General features: G+C 44.1%; 1 protein-coding gene across 2 annotated transcripts; it reads right to left on the bottom strand.

Annotated features, from left to right (window-relative positions):
* On the bottom strand, window positions 1–27,389 carry pcnx2 (pecanex 2). 2 transcript variants are annotated; one of them, XM_084562090.1, is made up of 40 exons: window positions 27,130–27,389; window positions 25,735–25,937; window positions 24,955–25,072; window positions 24,817–24,853; window positions 22,425–22,942; window positions 22,132–22,326; window positions 21,465–21,950; window positions 21,185–21,362; window positions 20,531–20,681; window positions 20,278–20,420; window positions 19,812–19,890; window positions 19,454–19,589; window positions 18,663–18,805; window positions 18,110–18,263; window positions 17,796–17,828; window positions 16,734–16,905; window positions 16,521–16,631; window positions 16,152–16,243; window positions 15,758–15,867; window positions 15,482–15,590; window positions 14,924–15,016; window positions 14,700–14,850; window positions 13,705–13,846; window positions 13,423–13,600; window positions 12,826–12,934; window positions 12,613–12,742; window positions 10,948–11,006; window positions 10,601–10,816; window positions 10,248–10,501; window positions 9,304–9,537; window positions 8,972–9,075; window positions 7,430–7,574; window positions 7,000–7,230; window positions 5,674–5,831; window positions 5,445–5,561; window positions 2,764–2,942; window positions 2,012–2,178; window positions 1,840–1,914; window positions 1,581–1,757; window positions 1–462 (listed from the first exon to the last, which is right to left on the bottom strand). In XM_084562090.1, exons 1-40 carry the CDS (start codon window positions 27,280–27,282, stop codon window positions 289–291), a joined length of 6,414 nt encoding a protein of 2,137 aa, XP_084418216.1. In that variant the 5' UTR covers window positions 27,283–27,389; the 3' UTR covers window positions 1–288. The 2 variants fall into 2 exon arrangements, with proteins under 2 accessions (XP_084418216.1, XP_084418217.1); XM_084562091.1 differs by having other exon boundaries at window positions 22,132–22,320.

The following is a 27,389-nucleotide window of genomic DNA, read 5'->3' as shown; positions in this document are numbered from 1 at the left end:
ATTCTCATTTGAAAGCAACAATAATGTTTATGAATATCCACCCAGGACTTTTAACCACAGTAAGAGGCCCCGCTTCATTTAAAAACGTCTTTATTTCATCAACCGGATCCAAGATCATGTTTTCAGACTTTACATTCAGACAACAGGGTGAGACCACATGCTGAGGACGACAAGAGAGGAGGCAGGTTCGTGTGCATGGGTGCTCTCTCTGTATGTGTATATGTATAAGTTTTCTTACAGTCCTCTCTGCGTATGGGCACAAGTATATGGGCATGTGTTCTGTCTCTCTCAGACAGTCTGCTGATCGGCCGGTTCTAGAGCTGCTGAGGCGGACGCTGAGTCCTCTTGGCTCTTGTCTAATTCTTGGCTGCACCCTCGGTCACTTGACTGCGTGCCGTCTTTCACTGTGATGGCAGCGTTGGAATTGGTCGCGTCTATACTCTCATATGGCTCTGATGTCCACTGAGGAGGAAAGGAAGAGAGAGGAGGTCAGAGGAAGGCCACAGCAGAGACATAATAGAATGACATTTGTTTATAGGAAATAAAAAGCTTTTCAGTTTTCCCACAGGGCAAAAATATTGCCCCCGGTGGTTTGATAAGATTGTCGACCAATATTTTTACCTTGCTGGCTTTCTTTCGGATTCCCCAGCTTATCTAGAAATCTATTAAATACCTCTGAGATGCATTAAAACAAATGTTAACAACACCTACTATTTATGAATGCCAGAAAACTGCTTTATGACAATTTTTAATTATAAAAATTGACTAATCAAAAGCCCGGAGACATTTACCAGAAATGTAAATGTTGTATTCCCTTCTAATTTGATTACAAGCTGGAGTAATGTTTAATGCAGCCTTTAAAGTGGTGCTAATGGGAAACTTATGCAGCATCCAGTAGGTTAAAAGTTCTGCCTCCAGGGAGCTTGAATGTGCTTATGGTTCACGTTATATTTATTTATGTTGATGTTTGAGAAATTGGATTTATATGCTTTCTGGCAAAGAGTCAGATGTGATGATACGTTGTTCTGCATAATGAATTATGATTAGCTTAGATTAGTATATGTTTTAGGTTGTTTGTTTAATCTATATAAGAAAGAAAAGTAGATGTGGTTAAATTAGGTGCAATTTGTTTTCTTGGCAGATATAAGAGCGATGTAACCCTCGCCAAAAATCAAATGAGGAAATTAAAAATTGTAAAAAGTTTAATGGTTAAATGGTTTTGCCAAAGTCCGAGTCAAGCTGCTTTTTGGAAACGTTTTAATGATGGGAGTTCGTGACGTAGTCTTGTCATGAGGGTGGTGCTGGAATAAAGGTCAAAATCAAAATCAATTAGGAAACATTCACTGGCTACTGGCCATAAAAATGAAGTGGGCAGCAAATGTCAAATCTTCGTGTCATGGTACATTAAATATCCCTTTAAATTGAAACTTACAAGACATTTTAATCACTATATAATGTGCACTTCTTGTCCTGTACATGATTCTATTTACTGCTGACCGGCCGTGTTGTAACGAGGAGGGTGGAGATGTCGCACCCTGCTGTGGATATAGAAGCAAGCACTCTGTAGACTCGTTCCCTACCTGTGTGGCTCTGCTGCTGGACCTGTGCGAGGGCCCCATGGCGATGTTGACGCTCGACGAGGACTGCGTATCAGTGGTGTTGCCCCCTTCAGCAGCGGACAGCCCAGAGATAACCAGGCCGCTGGAGAAACTACGCTTCCCAAATAGAAGGCTGAGCGTGGATGAAGATGAGGAGACCTGGCAACAAAGGAAACGATGCATTTCTAGCACTTGACACTAAACATGGGAGCATATTTATAGGTGTGTACAAAGTTACTACCTGGCTGGAGCGCTGTTGCTGCTGCGCCGCCTGGAGTTGCGAGCTGATCCCACCTGCTCCAGAGAGACGAGGGACCTGAAGACAGAGAAAGGTCCTCCATCAGTCTCTGTAAAGACACACTAAAGTAGTAACAACAGAGCGAAGAAAGCCGCCTAATAATGTGTGTCCATACCTGGGAGAATATAGAGGCTATAGATGTGTTAAAAGACAGCTGACTGTTGGATAGACGCTGGACGAGCCCGTGGTTGGAGCCTGAGTCCAGGATAGGCCCCGACTGGCTGCTGACGGGGGGGCGCTGACTCTGAGGCTGCACCGAGCGACTGCGGTACTCTCTCCTGGCTGAGGAAACACACGGAAACATGAACGCTAACGCAAAGAAAATAATATAACATGTCACAACCATACAAACCTTTTAAATCACATGTGCTAAGATGGTTGAGTTCAGCCTGATCAACTATGCACTTTACAAGCTAATGGTCATCCCAAATAAGGTAATGCTACGCCGAAAAGCCCTGGAGGGTGATGAACTGAGCATGAATTAGAATTTTTAATTTGTAAGAGGACTGTTGCAGATTTGGTCTTTGTGGCTAATTTCCCCGTTCATGACTGCTGTACAGGATATGAACTTTTATTTGACTTGATTATTACATTACATTTGGGCTTAACGTTGTGTCTAATTAAGGGCGTGGGCGCTTCAAGTGACATGTGAGATTTTGTTTGTCTAGGCATCAACTGATCCAGTCCGGCTCCACCTCTTTGCCCATTTCTGAATAAGGACTAAGGTGGAGTCAGTCAAGATTTCGACGGCCAGAGGCACTCCACTAAGCTCCAAAACCACTCTTCAGGAATCCTTGCGGATGACGCCACAGACGCTTCGTCCTCCTCCATTTACAGTCAGTGGCTGATGTGTGCGTTGATGTGTACCTGCGTTGTGGTGTCTGTGGCTGTGTGTCGTCCTGGCTCTGTGCTGGTAGAGGCTCAGGCTGTTGGACGTGACGGAGGACGGACGGTTGTGGCTCAGCGAGGAGGAACCACCAGCGCCACAGTCGACATCCTCCATGTTGACGCCACTGTTGCAGCTGGTCAGGTTGTCTTTACGCACCCTGCACGACACACACAAACACACACGGCTCTGATTTATTTATTCACATCCACATCAGCGCAAGGGACGCAGCAGGCCATCAAAAATTTAGCCAGCCTTGACTATCCCATCTGGTTAACCACACACACACACTTACGCTCGGAGAGAGATGTTACGTAACTGTGCTAGCATATGTGTCGCATACTCTTAAATTAGTTAAACGTGTTCTGGCTGACGAGGCACGATCCACCTCCTCGGCTCCTTTACTACTTAGTGAAATTAAGACAACACTTTTAACTTGAGGCAGATGAAACAGGATTAACAGTCTAATCTAATCTGAAAGGAAAACTCAGCCCCTAAGAAGCTTAAGAGAGAGCCACACAGTCATGAAGATACACGTCAGCTGACCTGTAGAGGTTAATGCAGAGTCTGTCTGATAAGCTATGCTGAAGGTAATGTGTAAAAGAGCAACTGAGAAGCAAAAGGGAGGATGAAAGTGAGGGAAGGAGGAAAGACAGGAGCAACATTTGCCGTAACAGCAGAAAGCCAAAGCTTCTGGCTGCCCTCCCACTCTGGAGTCCAGCCGTCTCTTCCTCTCAAGCGTGCACTCCCACAGTCCCTCTACATGTATTTAAAACTACATTAAGTTGGCAGACAAATCTCTTCCCAGCACTGACTTCCACCAAGTCAATATCTGTAAATCCAGAGAAGCACTCACTCAGCAGTCGGCCGGGGCATTACGCTGCCGTTCGCATCTTATCCAGAATGATTTATGTCAAAAGCAGCCAGCTGACTTAGTGAACATTAGAAAATTACCACATATTGCAAGCTTTATGCCTCGTCGTGGAGCCATGAAGCCTCCTTTAATGGCCGAGAAACACACTTATCTGATTGATTGAGACTTGAACCACTTTTATTAGAGTTGGTTATAAACAGGGTTTTATACTGAGCAGAAATCTGCTTAAGAAAACCATGAAATATTCACTTATTTGGTGTTATACCACTGCTTCATGCTAATATATACACCGATCAGCCACAACATTAAAACCACTGACAGGAGAAGTAAATAACACTGACCATCTTGTGACAATTCAGTGTTCTGCTGGGAAACTTTTGGACCTGGCATTCACGTGGATGTTACTTAGACATGTACCACCCACCTAGACCAGACCAGGCACCCCCACCCTATAGCAATGACACTCCTTGATGGCAGCAGCCATGGCACACACACAAAAATAGTTTAGGAACAACTCAAAAAACATGAAGAACAGCACAAGGTGTTGACCCGACCTCCAAATTCACTAGATCCCAAACTAATCAAGTATCCGTGGGATGATCCACAGAGGCCCCTCCCCTCAACCCATAGGACCCAAAGACCCCCACTAACAACATTCTGTTGTCAGATAACACAGGACACCCTCAGAAGGCCCATGTCCATTCTCTGATGAGTCACAACTGTTTTGGAGGAACAAGGGAGACCTACACAATATTAGGACATAACATATAATATTGGTTATAATGTTATGCCTGATCGGTGTATATATTTAGTCATGTTCATCAAATGCTCAGGCACAGTTTGCGCCCAATCGAAGGGTTGCCATTTCAATGAATTTCTTTCCACGTTTGGGTTTTAATGCAGCCAGATAAAAGAAAAATATTTAAAGAGGAAAACTGATTTTGACATTATTATTTTTTAAATACACCAAGGGAAGAGGACCCTGAATAATCAGAAAGTAAAGCCAATGCTAGCAATATTTAAACGAGGGCAAGAGGCCAAAAGCGGATGTGACCTTATGAAAGATTAGTTGTAAAGCAGAGAGAAGGAGCATTAGCCCTGAAAAGAGATGTAAGTTCTTCAGACACTTGACTGTACTGACACATCAGTCACATCGGTGAAAATTGGAGGCATTTGTCAGAGAACTCAAATATATTTTTAGGTTTCTGCACCAATCAAAAATTACTTTGTCAACGGAAACATTCTCAAAAACCATAACAACATCTGCCACACGAAGAGATGACATTTAAGAGAAGTAACAGCAGCCTCGGACAGAAACTAACCACTGGGGTTGTGAGAGACCCGCCGAACGTCACACTGTGTGCCGGAGAATGATCAGACAACTTACTCTGCAGCAGTGTCTGTAATTCCAAAATTAAAATCTCTTGTGAAATGATATGTTGTCCAAGCAGAGCTGAATTCAGTCACATATGGCCTCTGAGGCTAGATGAGTGAAGGAAGCTTTCAAATTATTGCTCTAAATAATTGAGCATATTGAAGGATCCTCGGAGGCTGATGGTTGATCCCTAAATGAACCCACAACCTTTAACTTACAGCATCATATTCTTAGTCACCAGAACAAACAAACAAACAACCGTCTGTTTTCTGTTTGTCTTTAGCATGTGAAGAATGCTAATTGAAGAGCAAAGTCACAGGAAGAGTTTTTTGGGAAAGGTTGAGTCTGAGGAGGCAAGGAAGAGAAGACTTACAGCCTGCACTCATGACTTAGGAGGAAAAGAATGCACTGACCGTAACCATTTAGAGCAGAGCCAGGAACGAATGGCCTCCAGGCTCAAAGCCCCTCCTCCAATGCTGCGGAGCGTACGGTGTGTTCCCGCGTATGACGTTGTCAGCGGTGACACGTACCTAAGAAACAAAGACGTGCAAAGGTGAGGTGAGGCCAGGTTTCAAATTTATGCAAACATCACCTTCACGGTACCACTGTCAATGTGGCAGCAGGGCTATGAATGATACATACATGGGATATCCCAGGGGCTGGTCGCAGGACGAGTTGACCATGTTCCTCAGCGCTTGCTTCGAGTTCTGGATGCTGCCCCGCTCCGGGTTACGGTTCCGTAAAAACACCAACTCTTGCTGCTGACCCGCCCACAGACCTCGAACACACTCCTTATTGATCTGCAGAGAGATGAGGCAAAGGGTTGTCTTGAGGACACCTGGCAACAAAGGAAATAATGCAATTCTTGCATTTTCACTAAACTGTAAGATGGGGGTGTGAATGATTGTCTGTCTCTCTGTGTTAGCCCTGCGATAGACTGGTGACCTGTCCAGGGTGTACCCCGCCTCTAGCCCAATGACAGCTGGGATAGGCTCCAGCAGACCCAGTGACCCTTCACAGGACAAGTGGTTACAGAAGATGAATGAATGAATGAATGAATGAATGATTCTTGAAAACTTTATTCTAGCCAAAGACATATTATATACACACATCAGGCATAACATTATGACCACCTTCCTAATATTGTGTAGGTCTCCCTTGGTGTCTGGCAACAGAATGTTGTTAGTGGGGGTCTTTGGGTCCTATGGGTTGAGGGGAGGGGCCTCTGTGGATCATCCCACAGATACTTGATCAGTTTGGGATCTAGTGAATATGGAGGTCAGGTCAACACCTTGTGCAGTTTTTCATGTTTTTTTGTTGTTATTAAACCGTTTTTGTGTGTGTGTCTGTGTCAGGCTTCATCCTGCTGGGGATGGCTGCTGCCATCTAGGAGTGTCATTGCTATGGGGTGGGGGTGTCTGGTCTGGTCTAGGTGGGTGCTACATGTCTAAGTAACATCCACATTAATGTCAGGTCAGAATGTTTCCCTGCAGAACAATGAATTGTCACAGGATGGTCAATGTTACTTCTCCTGTCAGTGATCAGTGTATACAACATGTATAACTGTAGTTTTGGCCTCCTCATGTTTCTTTTCCTCCTCTATGTGCCAGAAATGCAATTTTAATTTAATACAAATGCTGCTCTTTTTCTGCTCTGATTTAGTAAGAATGAAATTTAATTCACCTTTTTGTTCAGTCACACATTCAGAAAAGTGACTGGTGTCTCCAAGAGGAACCTTGTCCAATTATGTTGGTAGAGGTTTGTCATGCTTTGTGCATGCTACAGAGCTAACTAAGCAAACCTTTCAGGCAGTCAGATGGATTCGCATTCAGACTCCAACACACGTGACCTCATGCTTTTATCACCATCTCACATTATTCATTCACTTTCCAGCACCGCACATATTTTGACTGTGCCGAGGCTGCAGCCTTAAAATTGTACATAAATCTCCTCCTCCGCCTCTTTTACCTTGATGACCTTGAAGCTGAGGTGGCGTTTGTACAGCATGATGATCTTATACTCGTCCGTGCCGTCATCGATCATGTGTCTCAGGGTGAGCAGCGTGTCGCGGCTGGATAGCACCGCCTTACGCCAGGCGGGGTCACTCTCGTGGCAGATGACCAGGCTGCTGCGGTAGTTTGTGATGGCTTCGTACAAGATAGATGCCTCCTCGGTCTCCTCCAGACAGGTAAAGTGATCCTGGAAGGACAGGAAAGTCATCGCGAGGCACCGAAGAACATCAGACTGTAGGACAATGTCTACTCTATAGAATCAGGACGATCTTATTTAAATTATGCACAAATGCATTTTTGCAGAAGGAGAAGACAGGGGCATATAGAGGCCAAAGTTACAGTAGAGGGGCACGGCAGCAGCCATTCAAAGCACAAGTCCTGTTTACCTGATGCAGTTTGAGGCTCATTCTGACTGCAGGAGCCACCACCTTCTGCAGGAGGTCCAGGTCAGCGAAAACCCACTCGTCTTTTGTGGCGATGCGGAAGTCGCCTTTAAAGAGGGTGTTGAAGCCATAGAGAAATGATTCCAGGCTGTGCGGTGGAAGGCAGGGGTTTGTGGGAAAGCAGAGAAACAGACACGGGGTTATGGATCTGTGAGGTAATTGCAGTAAATAAAACCCTTAAAAGAAAAGAAATCATTTTATTTTAGAGAGAGAAATCACTTTGAATGATGTGGATGTTTACAGCTTTAGCTGCTGATGCCCTCTTCTGGTGTCTCTGTCTAGCTGCAAGTAAATATGCTCTGCTGCTGAGATCCAATCCTGTTTTAATGCAACTCTCTTGACAGTTCATTAAGCACACTAGTGAAAAAGAATGCAGTCTGATATAACAGTCCCGCTTTAAATCCCCCTTCATGACTGTTATAATGATGAGTTTATGTTGAATCAGAGTGAAACAGGTGGCAATTCAACTCTATGGTTATTTTAGAGGATGTGGTTTGTGGTGCTGTTAAACAGGATTGAATTAAACACTGAGGTGTTTCTGTTATTTGGCTTAATAATAGAAATGTGTGTTGCTACAACACAATACAACTCAATAGCACTATAAACCACAGCCTCCAAAATGAAAACACAGCTGAATCAACAGCTCTCTCAGTTATTTTAAACAAACGCTGGATACCATAACCTTCATGGAGCTAAGATTTAATGCAGGGCTGTTACATTAAAATGATTTATTTTCACTAGTGTACTTAATGAACTGGCAGGTGAGTTTTGCTACTTTTGCCATTTATATAAATAATAAGTAACGTAACAAACAAATGTATTTATTTATTATAATTTTAGATAGATCAACTGTTTGTACTTCATTTTCAGCAGCAGATTGTTATATTCATTAGCTTACCATTTAATTTAAATTATTTTCAAGGTAAGGGAGAAGGGGGTGAGCCCCAGTTTCGCACACAACTTGTATAAGGTTAGGTTGCTCTTGTTACCCCCAGAAATTTGTCTTGAGTCTAAAATAAAATTCATTATTCATTCAGCAAATTCTAAATAAAACGCTAAGACACCAAAGTCACATACACATAACACACACAAATTAACTAATCAGGACAGAGTTAGATCAGCTGCTCCAGTGTTCCACAAGGTAAAATGAAAAGCTTTGAGCAGCTTTGAGAGAGCACAGATAGATATAGCAGCCTTATATCCCTGTTGGAAAAGTACATCTGACAGCGAGGTTAGTCCACCATAGGTAATACACTAACTATGGATAAGTACCTCATACAACCGCACTTCATATGTCAAGAAACCAAACTATCCCTTTAAGCAAGAAGGATCGGCCCTATAGTATTTTGGTTTGTTTCCTGTTAAACGCTCAAATTAATGTTTGTTTCACCACAAGTCAAAATGCCTTGAGGGCTTTAATCTCACATCCGAGAGCAATCACAGGTACTTATTAATGTATCCGTGCTGCTCTTGAACCGGCTTTACCTGTTGGACATGTTGTGCGACGCCGTGCCGAGGGATCTCCTCCCCAGGACGGAGAGAGCGTAAGACAGAGTCACCAGAGGAGAGTCTTCATCACTGTCCACGGGCTGGACACAAATACAAACACATGTGGGCCAAGGATAAAAGTAAACAGAGAGCCTAGCACAGTGTGTTCATGCTGACAAAACTGAGCTGAGGTATATCACAATTTGTAACAAAAATGTGAGTAACTGCTGACTGGATGATGGTTAAAATCAATCTTATTTGTAGCCATAATAAACAGCAGTATAATTAGAGCATATAACTACAGCCCATAATGTAGTTCAGGGATCTACCGTCTCCATCTTCCCAGCACAGTGCTGGATCCACTCCAGGTAGACGTTGCAGAAGCTGGCACGCGTCACCCCCTGCAGGCAGTGCACGTAGTCTTCATCGATCTTCACACTGAAGACCTGCGGCTCGCGCTCGATGTGGTGCCACTTGGTGTAGGACTGCAGCGCCTCCTGAATAGTGGCGTCCTTGAGCCAAGTGGACAGTTTGGGAGAGTGCACTAGATAGTAGATAATACTCTGAGAGGAGACAGGGAGGAGGGTGGAGGATCAGACGAACGCTAAGAGCAGAGAAAGCAAACACCTGTACATCTGTACGTGGATGTGTGCTAGAGCTGCTGAACATATCTGGAGTCACCTATTGGCAAGGTGCCAAATGCAATTACGATTAAAGCATAAGATCGTGACGCATCTGCCAATAAAACTGCTTCACCTTTTGACAGGCAAATCTTTAAAGGCCTGTGACAAGTGGAATATTCAATTTTCAGTCTGCCTCTGAAGAGTGGCTGACTGTAGGCCTATGTCATGAGTGGATGTCTTAACAAAACTACCCAGCTACTGCCGTGACTCATTTTAACTAAATCCATAAATCAGAGTGTGAGAATAGTAGCTCCAGGTTTCTCTGAACTGATGCTTGCTGGTGTTTAGTTTCAAAACACGGATTAGCATTTATGGCTGATGGAATATGGTATATGCTAACATGCTAACTATTCCGCTACTTAGCAGACAGGCTGCTGTCTCTGTCCTGCTCCATTAATAGGTTGAGGAGTTTGTTCGTCCCTCGGGCCACACAGCTCAGAATTTCCCACAGATCAATAAAGTATCTATTCTGCCCAGAAACAGCAGTAAATATACTCACAAATGATCTGAAAAACCTTTACTTGAAGTTCCCTAAACTGAGGCCTCAGTATTCTCACTTCTGGCTGTTTCAGCTCGGAGTGTGAGTGTACCTTCAGGTAGTAGGTGATGAGCAGCTTTCGTAGGTCGTACACTTGCAGCATGGTGGCAGCGTTATTCTCACTGATGCTGTAGCCCTCCAGCAGGTATTTGGTGGCCATCACCTCCCAGGCCAGCCAGCGCAGGTTGAAAGCGGCGTTGCAAGAAAGCATGTGAGGCAAGTGGCCCGGCTCGCAGCAGCAGCACGCATCATCTTCCTCCACGCCCTCTGTGATGGCCTCCACCTCTCGCTGCTGACAGTACGTACCTGGGATGGAGAGACATGGAGGTAATTAGTAGGACAGATAGTCATCTTATTAGTGGATCTGACAAATGGACGGAAGGGGAAGGGACGGTCAGACTTCACCTCTGAACTCCAGACCCCTCAGCTGGAAGGTGACCAACCCGTTGCCAATCTCGATGAGGTGGACCAGGGCGTTGAGGTAGTCAGAGGCCAGAATGAAACAGTCCCCGGAGCTGTAGTTGCCCCATCGGCCCAGCATGAGGTCGCCACAAAGTGAATGCTGCAGTGAGCGAGTCAGGTACTCGTAAAAGATGGAGTTCAGGTTGTTATCATCACATCCTGTCAGAGGACAAAGCTCACAGTCAGGTGGATGGATGGTTGTCGAGGCAAAGGCTCAAAAATGCTCAAAAATCTATAACGCTGAATGAAAGTAAAGGATAATAGGTCTTCTTTAGTTAGAAAGGACTCACCTGTCTCCTTGTCCACCTGGGACACCAGTCTGCTGTTGGAGTTGTCAATACGCTTTGTGCTGCAAGGGGCAGGAGACCAAAATAGTCAAATCTATGCAGCCCAAAAAGAAGTCAAACTTTACAATTCAAGCAAAGTTGACAACGTGTTCACACAAGTCCCACACAACAAGTTGAAAACCCTGATAGAAAATAATCCTTCTAAATCCTCCAAGGACTATTAAACGATATCTGAAAAGCAGATCAATCCACGGCCTCTGAAGCACTTGAAACGAAATACTTCAGGATTAAACTGACACTGTTGTGTTTGTTTGTTGAGCTTTATGTTGTCGTGTGTTTCTTTTTGGTGTTTGGCTGAGGTCCACAAAGACAACTAAGATCCGCCAGAGATAGTTTTAATGTCATGAGTTTCAATTCCAGTACTAAATATAATCACAACAAAGCTGTGCAACTATTTCTGGAGAGCTTTTAGTGAGCTAAAATACACACATCAATAAGTAAAAGGGAACAGAGAGGCTGCACTGTGCAAATCTGAGTGAAGAGAAATGGGACTGGTTGTTCCTTCAGTAAGTAAAATAAAAACAAAAAACCTGAAATGAGTCCATAAATTACATGAAAGAAGTTGTTACTGAATATTTCCTGACTTCCCTGCAATGTAAATGGTAGTAGATTACAAGTATATACGTTTTTCTAAACCAAACCATTTCCTTAAAAGTGGAGCATAGATTTTAGCAAACATTCCTCCAACAGTGCAACAATGCAGCCCATTGGTTTTTAACTGCACAACAATGGAGCGCTATGGTACAGAGACGTAAGCAATACAAGGCAAACTAACTAACTAGCTAACAAGCTGTTTGACCGATTCTTTAAATAACATCTCCAAACTCTGGGCTCACAGTGCCATATAACGTTCACACACCTACAGTGCCACTTAAAAGTGTTTGTGCCCGTCAGAATTTAAACATTTCCGCATGAAAATGATCAGGACATCAGTGGATGATCTCCTGAACTCCTGAAAGTAGACACAGAGAACCAAACAACCAACCAAACGAAAGAAGCAAAAATATTATACTTGTGTATTTGCCTTTTCAGGCAAATGAGCCAATATTAAATATCATATGAGGTTTCAGTATCTGGTGTGACCCGCTTGTGCAGCTACAACAGCAACTAAATGTTCTTCTGATGGTGGATTCATGAACTCAGATATCAGAGGATGTGAGAGAGGCCTTTAGTAGCTTAGAGGGTTCATTTGTGACTTGTTCATCATACACTTCCACAAACATGTGTTGTGGAGATCAGACCTTGGCAAATCCCAGATTTATTTAACAAAATGAGGCACTGGACAACAACACCTGAGTCTGATTATATTGACTGGAAACACTTCTAAACAGATGGAACTATTAGGCCTTGAAAGTAACGTGTAATCCAAGAGTGCCACTTACTCTTGCAGTGCACAGATATGTAATATTGGCACATTTTCCTGAATAAACAAATATAATATTTCTGTTTCATTTGTTTGATTGGGTTCTCTTTTTTCATTTCCAGGACTTGTGCGAAGCTCTACTGATGTATTGAGTCATCTTTATGTAGAAAACTAGAAAATTCTGCTTTTGATGCGTCACTGTACATGTGGGAGAAACTGACTCACTGGCATCTTCAGGGCCTTACTTGTAGTTTCGTTCCCAGAACTTTATGGGCCTTGGATAAGAGGAAATGAAGATGGCGCTGCCCAGGAAGGGAGCCAGCGGCGTGTAGAAGATGGTGGTGAGCAGAGTCTGGAGCAGCAGCATGGCTGAGTCTGCAAACACACACACATGTCAAGGAAAACAAATCGCTTTCACACACACGGACGCGCACATGCAGGTCGCCGAGAAAGGATACGAGGCACGGCAAACGGCTGGGCGAAGGCATGGAAGGCGCTGCCCCAGGCGATCTGCCAGGGGGCGATGTAAACCAGGATGAAATGGAGTTTCAGCAACAACTCGCGCATCTGAACCGAAACAGAGACACTAAATCATTACGGGGCTGAACAGAACTCAGAGGAACAAGGGTCTGAAACATGTGGCGTTAAACACAAACTAAACTAAAGCTAGAGTGACACTTCAGTCCAGATCTCTGGTGTCAGTCTGGTCAACACAATATATTTATAAACACAATAGTAATTCAGCCAAAGCTCCTCCAGAGCAACAGAAAGTCAATGAACTTATTTAACAGGCTGAACTTCCTGTGAGGTGTATACTGACCTGTGGTGTGAACCTAGTGGAGTTCCCCTTCAAATGAAATTCTTTCAAAGGTCACTGATAACCCAATGTGTCAAGATCTGAGTCTAAATGATTATGACTACATTTTTATCTTGAGTATTAGCTAATTTCCGCGCCTACTTGTTGCATATGTGTGATAACTGGATGCTTCCACCATGCTGTCATAACACATAACATGATAACAGTATCGTCAGATGTCTTCTAACTGCTCTGCTACCTTATGGAAGACGATAGACATTATAAAGAAATCCAGCAGGAAGCTCTCGGAGGCGTGCGGACAGTCGAAGTGGAAAAAAACCAGAGTGAAGAGCAGAGTGAGGAACTGGAAGCTGGGGTCACAGAAGGATGTACGCAGGAGTTTCAGTCCGGCAACTGTCGTCAGGAGAACGTCACAGCTGGAGACAAGAGATTAAACATTCGGATAAACGCACTCGCACCTCAAAGGACGCCGTGTTTATCTACAGCTTTGTGTTTTTGTGGCTGTGTGCGTCCAACTCACTGGATTCCCAGCTTCTTGCGGTGGCTGAGGGCAAAGCCGTCATTAGTGAGCGCGCTCAGAACGATGGCGGGGTACACCACGTACTTCTCAAAGCAGAGCAGTCCCACGTACAGGCGTTCAAACCACATCAGCACTGCGTCCTCTAGAACACAGATGAGCATAAAGAGCTTGTAAAGGATTTCCAGGAAAATGTTTAATTGAATCACAACTCAGTAAAGGAATACACACTGAAACATCATAATCTTTAAGAAAGTACTGCAAAGTCTTCAGGGTTCATCACTGCACCAGTCCATCAGTAGGTGTCAAAATATTTTACTGGATACACCAATCAGAGACAACATTATGACCACTGACAGGAGAAGTAAATAACATTGACCATCTTATGATAATTTAATGTTCTGCTAGGAAACTTTTGGACCTGGCATTCATGTGGATGTTACTTAGACATGTACCACCCACCTAGACCAGACCAGGCACCCCCACCCCATAGCAATGACACTCCTTGATGGCAGCAGCCATCCACATCAGGATGCAGTCTGACACAGACACACACACAAAAACGACCTGGCCTCCAAATTCACTAGATCCCAAACTCATCAAGTATCTGTGGTATGATCCACAGAGGCCCCTCCCCTCAACCCACAGAACCCAAAGGCCCCCACTAACAACATTGTGTTACCAGACACCACAGGACACCCTCAGAAGGCCCATGTCTATTCTCTGATGAGTCACAACTTGTTGTGGAGGCACAAGGGAGACCTACACAATATTAGGTCATAATGTCATGTCTGATCGGTGTAAGTGAAAACTGCTGGAGCTACAGAAAAAATCAGAATTATCTATCCTTTGGATACCACATTGAATTTGCAACAGATGTTGTATTTAGGTGTGGACCATTCACCTGACACCAACATCCATAAAGCTACAAACAAACTGCCTTGACATTTGTGTGTTTTACACTTAAGTATTAACTCTTATAAAGTAGGGTTTCTGACCTCTGGGTTCAAATTGATAGTACTCCTTGGTCTTGAGGACCGGGTGGGAAATCCACAACCAAGGGTGATGCTTCCTCAGCTGGGGGATCAGGTAGTGGGTCACAAACCCCACCGTTCCCGCCAGAGCGTACAGCACGATGGTCACAAAGGGCTGCAGACAAGTGTGTTAATAGTTAAAAAGACATAACCAGGCAAAACCTAAAGCAGGTAGGAAGGTATCTCACCTTGAGAGATAAGAACACAGTGCTGGCTGTGATGGCGAAGGTTAGGATGTAGGCGACAGAGCACACGACAACGTCCGACAGCAGAATCTCCTTCTGCGGAGCAAGCATGGGTGGGAGGGAGGGTCGAGCAACAATCGTTTTTAATCCACACGAAAACACATGAGTTTGTCAGGCTCGTTTAATGTGTGTGATTGTTTCTGTGTAATCGCTCCGAGCCTTCGGGTTGTGGGGATCAAAGACACAATCCCCATTAATACTGTAAAAGGCGGCGGGAGGCCTGTGTTCTCTGATGCTTAATTCCCTGTAATCACACACAGTGATCGACAGCAAACGTCTCATTATCTTTAATGCAGTCTGCCTCCGTGCACACGGCGGGTAAGAATTCACAGGTGCACCGTGGTAATGAGTATTGATTGTACGATAATAATTATTGTGAGCCGACATTAGTTAAAACGGGGCTGGACTGTTGGATTAGTGCTAAGAGGAGACAATGGAAAGTGTGTTACAGTTCAGAAAACAACAACACGTCTGTTTGTTTTTATAGCAATCTGTAGTTACCATGGAGTTCTGCAGTTTCTCGGGCAGTGGGTCTTTAATGGCCGTATCTTCTTCCTCCTCTTCCTCGCTCTCCACCAGTGCAGGCATTACCTTTGACTTGATCAGGGACCTGTCAATAAAAAGATTAGAGTATATTAGGTCTAATTGTTAAATAATCTGAGGATGTTTTTGTTTGTTGTTGTTCTGCTATCCTGAATAAAAGCACAGTATTGCTCAAATCTGTGCCCGTGTCAGAGGAATCAGCTTTCTTTTCCACACAGACACTCTGATACTCACATCAGGACAGATGGGTCACTGCTCTGTCGGCTGAGGTGATATGAGAAAACCACCAAAAGGCCGCAGAAACCAGAGAACAAGGCTGGAGTGTGCTGCTCATCCCATGGCTCCTGTAAGTGTGAATCACACAAACATGCACGTTTCTACAGCCGCTCCTTTTAGATCTTCACTTTTAAATCTGCCTCCCTTAGCGCCATTCTCGCATCCTACAGCAGCTTATCTTTAAATTCCCCCGCCGCAGGCTATTCATAACTGAACTAAACGCCTTCCTCTAAAGCCAGGAAGATAAACACAAATTCATTTCAGTACCGGGGGTACAACGCAGAAGAGGAGGTAAAAATGACTATATTTGCTGTACATCCTCTGCCAACTCTGTCTCTGTTTTGTTTCCCACCTTGAGAGCTCCGAAGCAGAAGCCGTACAGCAGGGACAGAGCAATCAGGCTGCGGAGGATGCTGTAGACTGCAGAGATGAGGCTCGTGGCAGCTGAGAGTCACAAGTCAGAGCGAGGATGGAAATACAAGCAGACATATTAAACACTGAGCAGGTTCACATTTAGTCAAAGGCACTAAAATATATTTTGTCCGCCCAATTAATTACCATATATAATCCACTATGATATTCTCAATATTTAGTGTTACAGACAAATGTGTTGTAAAGACATAAAGTCAAGTATCAGGGGCTGTAAATGTCAATTCATAATTAACAGATGCATCAGAACAGAGCATCTATAAATCAAACAATACGAGTGATTTTTATCAACCTGTTCCTCCAAAAAGGTGCATGTCAATCTGCTCCAGCAGGTAGATAGTAAAGGTGTTGATCTGAGGGAAAAGGCCCACCAGGAAGGTGATTGGAAAGCAGTAGGTAAACCCTGGAAAGCAAAATACATTTATTAGCATCTGTCTGGTTGTTTCTAACAGCAAACAAAGGATACGTTAATATATGTGTGTGTTGTGGTTATATTTATCCCTACCCACTAGCAGGTCTCGTAAGAAGCTCAGTATGTCGTAGCAGACGATGGTGACTCCGTACAGGGTGGAGACGGGCAGGTCTTTCATTCTCAGCAGCTGCTCCAGCAGCCAGATCAGAGTGCAGAAAATACAGAAGTAGGCCGCTCGGCTGTAGGCCACCAGCTGGTTGTGACCCTGGAGACACACACATGAACTCTCATGAACACAGAGGTTTACCATGATTTCCATCACATCTGGATTAAAAATACACCTGACAAGAGTTACCAGCACTGTTTAAAGTCAGAGCAGTTATATTAGATTGTACACCGATCAGGGATAACATTATGACCACCTTCCTAATATAGTGTAGGTATCCCTTGTGTCTCCAAAACAGTTGTGACTCATCAGACAATGGACATGGGCCTTCTGAGGGTGTCCTGTGGTGTCTGGCAGAATGATGTTAGCAGGGGCCTTTGGGTCCTATGGGTTGAGGGGAGGGGCCTCTGTGGATCATCCCACAGATACTTGATCAGTTTGGGATCTAGTGAATTTGGAGGCCAGGTCAACACTTTGTGCTGTTCTTCGTGTTTTTTGAGTTGTTCCTAAACTGTTTTTGTGTGTGTGTCTGTGTCAGGCATGTCTGGTCTGGTCTAGGTGGGTGGTACATGTCTAAGTAACATCCACATGAATGACAGGTCCAGAAGTTTCCCAGCAGAACATTGTATTGTCACAAGATGGTCAATGATATTTCTTCTCCTGTCAGTGGTTTTAATGTTGTGGCTGTGTGAATATTCCTTGCACTTTCATGTGTTTTCTCAGTAACATGATACAACTGCCAACAATCCAGTTAGATCAGATCCTAGCTGGGCAAATTGGGTCAGTCAAAACACAGCTGAAATATATTCAAATGGAAAAAGGAAGTGGTTTTTAGACTGACATGCATCAGTAAAGAGGAAGAGCGGTCGCAAGCAGGGACACAGAAGATGTCATGTGCTCCAAACATAATGGTGAATACCATGCAACTCAATGGGATTTTTTTTTTTCAGAGCAGTTTGCTGTGTCGGTAGAAAAAAAACCCAACTCACATGTGTTGGCGAAGCCGCATCTGGTTGAACACTCTGCAAAAGAAACCCACAGATGCCAGTACTGAATCACCATCAACATGAAACCAGTTGAAAACACCAATTTCAGAAGAGAGGAAGTGAGTGGGAGCAGCAAACAGGAACTGGTAAGTGTGGGGACAGTTTTACTTTTAGTCTGCATGAGGTCACCACATCACACATTCTGATCCAACACTTTCCTCAATCGTCAAGCACGTTAGTGCTCAGCCGATAAATATTGAGAGGAGGTTAGCTTAAAACGATTGTAAACAAACATTCACAGAGATTTATGTAATTACCTTCAGTAAAGAATACTGGCAGCTGGCAATGACCAGGCAGAACTGGAAGACCCAGAAGTCTTTGAAGCAGCCATGATTGAGAAGCACAAAACCCAGAAAGGAAACCAGGAAGGCCATAAAGACTGCAACTAGATTCTCCAGGACATCTTGGTTTCTATAAAAAAATAAACAAACAGCATTTAAATCCTGAGGCAGGTCACGGCAGTGCACACAGGATTTTACTGGGCCTATAACCTAGCTAATGAAGACCGTCATGCACAGAATTGGGCCATTCACTAAAAGAAATAGAATGTAAGGGGCTGAATTATTGCTCAGTTGATGGCTACGATGAAAAAACAAGGCATATATTGTCGCAAATCATTTCACTAAATTGACCAAAGCACGGTGGCATTAATGAAAAGGTCGTGATGCATGAACAAGTCCAACAGTATTTTAGACACCACATAGCCAGCGAAATAAAGCATAAAACAGTGTGTGATGCAAAAAAAATAAAAAATTCAGGGGCACAGAGAACTATCAAAAATACAGACAATTGTATTTTATTGTGTATTACCTGTCGAGAAGGGCAAGCAGTGTGAGGCGGTCGTATAAAATGTTGATCCACTTCCCAGGAAATAGTTTGAGCTTGTAATAAATTTTCCTGGTGGGCTTCTCCTGAGTGGAAGTCTCCGACGACTCATCCAAAGAGTCCTCTTCCTGACACAGACATGAACACAAACAACTGACACCTGAATGCAATAAAACGCGAAGCAAATCAACAAATGAACAACAGTCTGCTATTTAAAACCTTGAGGATTCCAGGTGCAGCAAAATCTGAACACAGTCAGCATCACCGTAGCCACATAAAGTGGTCCATTAATGATTCAGTGCCCGTGTTATTTGGGCCTCCACTTGATCCAGACAGCTCATGCTGGTCTGCATCCAGAGGTGATGGACACGTAAACAGCAGCAGTGACTCATATTTATGTGGGGTCAGTTAATCACAGGTTGAACGAGACAGAACACCAGATTTAACAGTTGGTTTACCGACCGTTTTTATACTTGACCTTTATGCTGGCAGATTCAATTCATCTATTTATTGACTGTTGATTTAGGGTTTACTGTTCACCTCATGTCTAGAAGGCGAAAGGAGTGTACACACTAGATGAGATTAGCAATGACGTGGCGACAAGAGACCAGGAGATGAAACAGTGATCCATTCTTTAAGTCATGGCTCCATAACAGCACAGATAACAGATTTATAAGCACTGATAGGTCCTCCAGCTGTGTTAGTTTTAATATATCAGGTTTAGATCATAGATAATATTGGTTTGCAGAGTAAAAGGACAAAAAGTAAATAGACACCTGGAATATTTCAGGGTGCGTCCTTCGTGGCCGAAGCCTGTGTGCCGGGATGATACGTCGCTGAAAAGGGCAGTCTGTGTGACCGCCCGCCAGGCCGTCCTGACACTCTGAGTTGGAAGAAGTTGACAGCAGGTCGCTGAGGAAACACACACACAGCAGGTTGATGTGACTGTGTGGTATAAAACCTGATTACACGGGCAGAGATGAAAATGCAATGCGGTGATTGAGGAGGAGAACGAGCAGGTATAAAAAGCACAGAATGAAAACTGTCAAGAAAACACAGCTTGTTGCAGGATAGAGGGTCATAAGATGACGAGAGGGAGGAAAAGAGCATGAAGTGAAGATTTGACAGCAGTACCACATGTTGCCTGTAATGAGCTCTGCTCCTAGCGGCAGGTTGAGAGCTCTCTCCGCGTACAGCTTGCGAGGCCTGTCTCCTGTTGCAACAAACAGATACGTAAAGCTTGTCAGACATTTTCTGTTTTCTGTTTGGATAAGTAACGTGCAATAACTGATAAGCGGGATTTGTTTAGCGGGCAGACACCCGAGACCGAACAGATGAACACCTTGGAGCGGTTCCAGAAAAATGTCATTTAATCTGCCAGCTTTTTGAGCTGTTTCAAAAGTGAAGCTATCAGCCGCTGGCACAGCCTCCCGTTCATAGTGTGTATTTGCGCAAAACATCTGAATATTGTAAGAGCATCTCAGCTCACTGACTGCCACACGTGACTCAGTTTATCGGCTACTAAAAAATCATCACATTTCTATGAGCTGACGGAAGGATGCGGCTATGTAGAGCACTTCAAATAGGACTAGCTGCTTACTGTGTACAGTATGGAAGGTGTAGGCCTCTTCTTTGTTGGTGGCTTCTGGTCTGCAGATGACCTGCAGCATGGAGCTCTCAGACTGAGACGTTTGAGAAGGCAAAGAATCATAGTCTGGATCCTTCTCTCTATCTGTCTGTGGACTGCAGACAAGACACTAAATCAGAAAAAGATCTGGCCTTGAAATTGTGCAATAAATGTGTTTGGCTGAATTCAGCTGCACATTTTTACTGAAACATCGAGTTTCCTTTACCTGTCAGGGGAGACGATTGGGATGTGTGTGGGTGGTATAGCCTGTAACGTGTTGGTAGGCAGACTAGTGGGGGGTTTGGGTCTCTCTGGTTTGTCGTCAGGGTTGGTCTCTGTTATCGTTTCATCTGGTCTGGAAGTTGTACTCTGATTCCCTGAAGGTTATAGTATTTAGCATTTGTTTAAAAACTGCATTTTCATTTTGGAGGCTGCAGTTTGCAGAAGCTATTTTTTGTTCAGTTCAGTCCAATTTAACAGCACCACAAACTACATCGAATTATAACTCGAAGGGGGATTAAATGTTAACCCTTTTCACACTCTATGGGCTAAATGAACCATTTTTTATACCGAGGGTTTTGGCATCTTTCAGCACGTAATCTTCCGAGACATGCAACGTTAACAAATATTTTCTCTGTGTGTTGGTGGAGACCAAAACAGAGCTGAAAGTAAAGTGACTATTGGAATTACATCCAAAAGAACAATAATATTGCTTGGTTATTTTGGCTGCCTGCGAGTGGGGAAGAAAAAAATCGTTCATAAACTTAAAAGGCATTGTTTACATTAATATACAGTGGTGCTATACACAAAGAGCATGAATTTAATTGCAAGCCGTAAACCGATGCAGACATTTCACACATGGATGCTCTCTCTGCTGTACCTTCTTCTGCAGCGTCCAGTTCCTCTTTTCTCTCTGGCCCCTCCTCTTCCTGTGTGCTGGCACCTCCTGCTCTCATACTGAGGGACCCCAACAAGGACACAAACTCTAAGAAGTTGGATTCGTTGGGAATCTGGCCCTCCTTCGCCTCCAGGTCTGACTTGGAACTGGTCATGGTGGTCTGACAGAAAGACAAAAAATTTGTGTGCATGTATGGGCAGATGGTTTCAGACTAAAAGAGCAGAGGCACAGAAATAGAAACAGAGCTACACTGCCAACATACTGTGTTATGTGATCGATCTGAGAGCAGAACAGCATCTTTCCCGCTGTCCATGCTCAGTCCTCGGATGTGAGTCCTCCCTCCAGGTCCGTAGCGGCACAAAGTTTGAGGCAGGCGAAGGAACCCCTGAGAGTCCACGTTAGGTTCCAGAGGGTCCGTGTCGTCGGGGTGGGAGTTGACGTCGATACCTGACGAGCTGTTATCGTTTGTCAGCTGCGGGCTCGGCGTGCCGTCAGTAGGCATTTGCATGCCAAGATGCTCCTTGTCTTGATCTGGGCACTCCAGTGTGGTGGAGTCAGGACTGATTGTTTCTCTACATAAGTGAAACTCTTCACTTTGGCTTGTGGTCTGCAGCTGCTGCTTCGGGGAGGGGTCGTCCTCCGAGCCAGTCACTTCTTCCCCCTCTTCAGGCTCCTGCTTTTCCTCTTCGGGGGAGTCGAAGGTGATGACTGGGATCTTGATGTGACATTCTCCTGCATCCTTCTGAGCCTTGCAAGTCACACACAGACACCAAAATACTGTATATCACAGAGATACAATGTAGAGCATGGATAAGCTGATACACAATTTATGAGTAGAACTGGTGCATATTAAATATATTTAAGAGGAAATGCACAGGAGAGAACAAGATATTAGAGGATTAAACATTAAAACTAAAGATGAGTCTTACCCGTGCGTTCTCCAGAAGGCTCTGCTTGACACTCTCTTCCAGCTGGGCCGCTGTCTGAGGGTCACAGCTCATGGTGATGATGATCTTGACCGTGTCGCTGTCGTCCAGCTGAACCGACACAGGCCCGGGGCCAGAGTTATCTACCAGAACCACCTCAATTTCATCAGAACAGTAGGTCTCCTCCACTGGCTCAGCCTGAGAGATGACGAAAGGTGGGAAGAGATTTAACGACGATCCTATAAAATCCACTGCTTTGTATTGAAACCTCTTAGTCACCTCTGTCTATGTCCTACCTGCGCAGGGGGTTCTGGGATGTCGATGAATTCATCCTGGTCGTCTTGGGGAGTCTCCAGTGAGTTGTTGTTGGCATCCGAGTGTTCTTTATGCGCCTCACTGTCCTCCTCACTCTCGCCTTCGCTTCCCTTGGAAGAAGGCAAACCTTCGTCAACAGTTTCCTTGTCTTCAGCCTCTTTGTCCTCGCTGTCTTTGTTCTCTATTCTCTCCTGCTCCGAGTCTTTCTCCTCTGTCCTTTCCTGCTCAGACTGCTCTCTGTCAGTTACTGTCAAAGCGCTCTCGATTTCCATTCCTTCTTTCTCGTATCCAGCTTCAGTTTCATCTATTTTCCCGTTCCCACTAGAAGATACAGTCCGCGTTTCGTCTCTTTCAGCTCTGGATGGGGGCCTCTGCTGGGCCTGCAGCAGGGGGGTGGCATGGTCTGGATTGGGACTGGAGAGATCATCTGGAGACGGCTCTGGGCTTGGGTGCAGGCCTTCTTCCAAAGGCTTCTCCTCTGCAGCAGTCTCACCCTGTCCTGAAATGAAATCCAAATTCATTGATTTTAAGTGTAACAATAATTGCTCTAGTCCTAAAACTCCTGCCATGGAAATGGTGTAGTCTTTTATTTGGCTGCAGTGGTAAAACACTTAAGACACGCTACTGAAGCAGTGCTGGACAGATAAATACAGTCTCATTGCAATAAATGAACTGCAGAAGGCGGATCGATCCCTTTGCTATTAAAGACAAATATCAACATTTTGTTGGTCAAACATCTGATGCAATGCACCACAGCGTTTATGTCCCTTTTTAATTCAATCAGCTGACTTTGCTCTGACTAATCAGCCAGTGCATTAGGTCATATATTTACCGGAAGCTGTCAGCTGGTATTGTTGGCTGGCCGCTAGTTCTGTGCTTCTCTGAGCATATTTACAATACTGATGGGTTTGCAGAAAAGGGAATAGTTGTTGGTCTGGGTTGTCTGACAAGACTTCCAGTGCTTCAGGGACGGGGAAACACAGTTTGATTCCAGCGAAGATTGATTTTGAGAAAACACCGTTTCCCCCAAACACGTATAAAGACTGATGAAAAAGTTTTTGATGACGACGACCACATGTTACAATGCAGTTCCTGCTGCTTTTCTACTTTTCATGCTAATTCTGTTAGTGTATAATTGTACTAACTCATTTATAGCATCCCATAGAATTACTATGAAGTCATCTTTCATTTCCTCCTTTGTAGAAGGCTGGTGAAAATGTTTCTGCAGGTTACATTTATAGTCAGTTGCCAAACTGATAACACAATTTGAAAAGCAAATGGAAAGAAAATCTTGGTGCCTCTATTGCAGCTAACTTCATCATACCAAAATAAAAAATTGAAATGCTTCTCCTTGTCAACTTTAGAAACAGTTATTCTTGTTTCGGTCAGTTTCAGTTTCGGTCAGTCATTTCTGTTTTTATATTTTTCAGAATCATTGCCTCTGATATACAACCAGATTGGCATCTGAGCAACCTCTGTTCATTTTGCTCAGAAACATGCACACATCACTTCAAGAAAACTCCAATACCAGCCTTAAATCACAGCTGGACAATAGGATCTCACATTTAAATGCAAACTCTTTCCAAGTGATGGATTTTTGGCAAACTCTAATTAAGCTTGGCATTAAAAAAAACATACAACATACTACATTACTCAGATTTTATCTGATCTTTAGAGACATTTTACGGATTGGGTGGCACTGAAGGATTGTTTTAATGTTGGTTGTAAAAAGCAAAGAGCACCCCTGTCCAAAGTGTTCAGCTGGGTTGCAGTCTGCATCTGCCTAATGACTGACTTCATTGAAAGTTAGACACCCTGGTCTCAACCTTACTCAGGAGCCAAGTTTCCAAGTGACATCTGACGACCGAAGGCTCCAAATTACAAAAAAAAAAAGGAAAACATGGCTCCCGAAAAAATCAAGAAATGGCAAAAAATCACTGGAAATGTATACACCCATGACAAGATCGTCAATATGATTCATTTAGCCCAAGCAAACGGTGAGTCTGACTGGTCAATTAGCAAAAGTAGTTCATAAACAATAGCTAAGCCATAGCATCTCAGCTCTAGTGCAGACCTGCACTGTGTCAGCAATCTGTTTGGTATAAGCATTTTGTTTTGCTAAATGTTCTCAGTAATATGTCCTTGCATCTTAGTTTACATATTTTACTAAGAATATGCAGAAAATGCATTAGTCTGGCTTAAGACAAGACAATTTATGCGCAACGTGTGAATTTAGACATCTATCTCCAGGTCTGACTACGCTTCATGAAACTGATCACCAGTGCACGTATGGAAGCGTCTCAATTAGTTTTGCATTTATATACTAATATACTATTTATATCTTAGTCGAACCAAGACAAAGATCAGCCTTACCTTCCGCAGCCTTCACCTCATCTGACTTTGAACAGTCCTGAAAGAGATATCACAAACACAGTATTAAAATGTGGACACAATCTAGGTCAACACAGCGTTTTCACACTGGCAGGTGTCCGTGTCCGAGACTTCACTCACCACCCCGATGAGTCCCGGGTCGGTTTCGGTCTGCTTCACCGTCACCTGGATCACCGGACTGGGGCGCTTCCGACCCAGCATCGTCATGGCAACGCTGTCGGGGACTGTGCTGCTCTTCCTGTTGGACAAAGATGAGAGAGACGGGTGAAATTAGATGATGGAGGCAGAGATGGAGAGATGGAGGGTTTATGGCAGTCACTTTTAGAGGAAATCATCTGATTCTCTGCCTCTCATATTTTGAATGAATACACTGACTTACAGAGTTGGGAAAGAAGGAAAAATATTATTTGTGTCTGGACTTACTCTATCATTTCATCTCAATTTAAAAAAAAAACAGTCACAAAGAGAACAGGAAGTGAAGGATTTTCTTTTTTAAGTCTCGAAGCAGATCAAGTGTGTCACGGCAGACTGGCCGACTGAAGATCACTGACCTCCCCTCATTAGGTCGCTCATCCACCAAAGCTTTACTGAGTCTTTGAAATGAGGCATAGGCAGAGTCGTATCCCACTTTGAGACACTTGACTTCAAAGAAGGAGAGGAAAAATAGACACAGGCGGAGACTGAGAAGACTAAAAATGGAGACTTGGTCATAGTTATTCTTAGCCACATCAGTCCAAAAGGCGATCTTAATGTTTCAGTTACGTGTTCATAATTAAGTTGTATCTTTGGGGACTTAGACCTATCGCCCAGATTTTGTAATGAATAACGGGGCAGGGGAGCAGAGCAATGAGTAAAAATGCCAGTCCATTGAATACATTTGTATATATCCCTGCTACTAACCTGATGCTGGCTGGCAGGCAGGAGTCCGAGGCATTGCTTTTTTTCTCCTGAGCCTTGCTGAGGTCAGAGAGGCTGCTGCGAACCACTGCCTCGCCCTCGTCGAACATCATGTGCAGGCGGTAGTTGGCCACCTTGATGATGATGAAGAAGACAGTGATGGAGGTGCAGTAGATGCTCAAAGCCATGGCAGTAGGAGGCAAGGCCTGTGGAGATGGAGGGAGGAAGAGAAGAGCTTCGTTACATTCAAATCTTTGGAGTCTCCTGATATCACCAGGACAGTGATTCAGTCTGTCTCCACCGATTTGATTGATCTGTTTTGACACATTGGTACAGTGTACTGGAGGAGTGGCTCATAGCAAAGAACAGGTTAATTAAAGACAAAGCATCTGCACCATGCTGCCTCATGAGTCATACTGATCTGAAGAGACTTGTTTCTGTTTCATTCAGTGTCTGCAGCTTACATTTGCAGACCGGCAAATAGGACTTTGTGCTTTAACTTGATTGTTCCCGAACTTTAAATCATTGTTTTGGATGTGACCTTCAGAAAAAAATGCTAATAAACCTGAAATGTGAAAGATCCCTTGCAGAAAGCTTGTTTTGCAAGAGAAGCAGCAGATGTTTTCATACTGAGTGGAAACCGTCAGTGAAAACAGTTTATATATAACAGTTTATATAGATTGAAGGTGTCAGTCACACATCTGAATCTGTTACTTTGCCTTAGTGACTCTCATTCATGGATAGCACACATTATAGCAGCTACAGTATGATGTGCATGACATATAATCAGCAATGTGTAAAGAGGATAAAACTTTAACTATTTCCTCACATATGGCAACAGACAAACTGTGTTTGTACTCAGATAGATGTGGTACCAGTCAGCTATTAGGATTAGACCCATTTGGTGCATACACGTGGCTGCCATCACATTCATTCATGCACAGCTGAGGTTAAGGTGTGTTTTATTCATGCAACCTTCCTGCTGTATGAAAGGAAGACAAAGGTCAGTGAGGATGTCACTTAAAAGAAGGAGTTCCATTTGTCCCAGTAGACAAAGTCGGGGATGTCTGTATATTTTTAAATGAGCTATATTTATCTCCATTGCAGTCTGTTTACTGCACGTATTCCAAAGGCCGTGGATATATTACTGAACCACAGTTTCTGTCACATCCAAGAGCGGCCATGCGTGCCCTCACTGCATGCATGCGGGGAAAAATACTGCGACAGTGTCCTCTCTTTCAAGCATTTTATCTCTCACAGCGCCGACCACAACAGAATAGCGTTGCCGAGCTGCTCCAAGGATGGGTAAATAAAATGCTAGCGTGTACCTATTGGCACCTTGAGCACCTCACACCCCCCTCGCGGCCTTGAACGTCATGTTCCCCAATACAAACTCACCAGATGGAGAGACAGGGGTAACATCAGAAGAAATATCCACAGATAGAGGTGGCACGAGTTGTTGAATTTGTTCTGGTCCGGGTCGTGGTACCAGCCCCCGGTCAGGGATGCCCAGACTCCCTGACGCAGGGTCTGCACAACCTGGGAGACCATCTCTCCTCCTCTCTCCTCCTCTACGCTCAAGTTGGACGGAAGGATGATGATGCTGCTGCTGCTGCTAGGCTACAATGAAATGATCTCCTCTAATGCACGCTACGCCT

Source organism: Chelon labrosus (assembly GCF_963514085.1).
Source record: "Chelon labrosus genome assembly, chromosome: 15".
NCBI lineage: Eukaryota > Metazoa > Chordata > Actinopteri > Mugiliformes > Mugilidae > Chelon > Chelon labrosus.
Note: the sequence above shows the minus strand (reverse complement) of the source record. Positions and strands in the feature narration are given on the sequence as shown.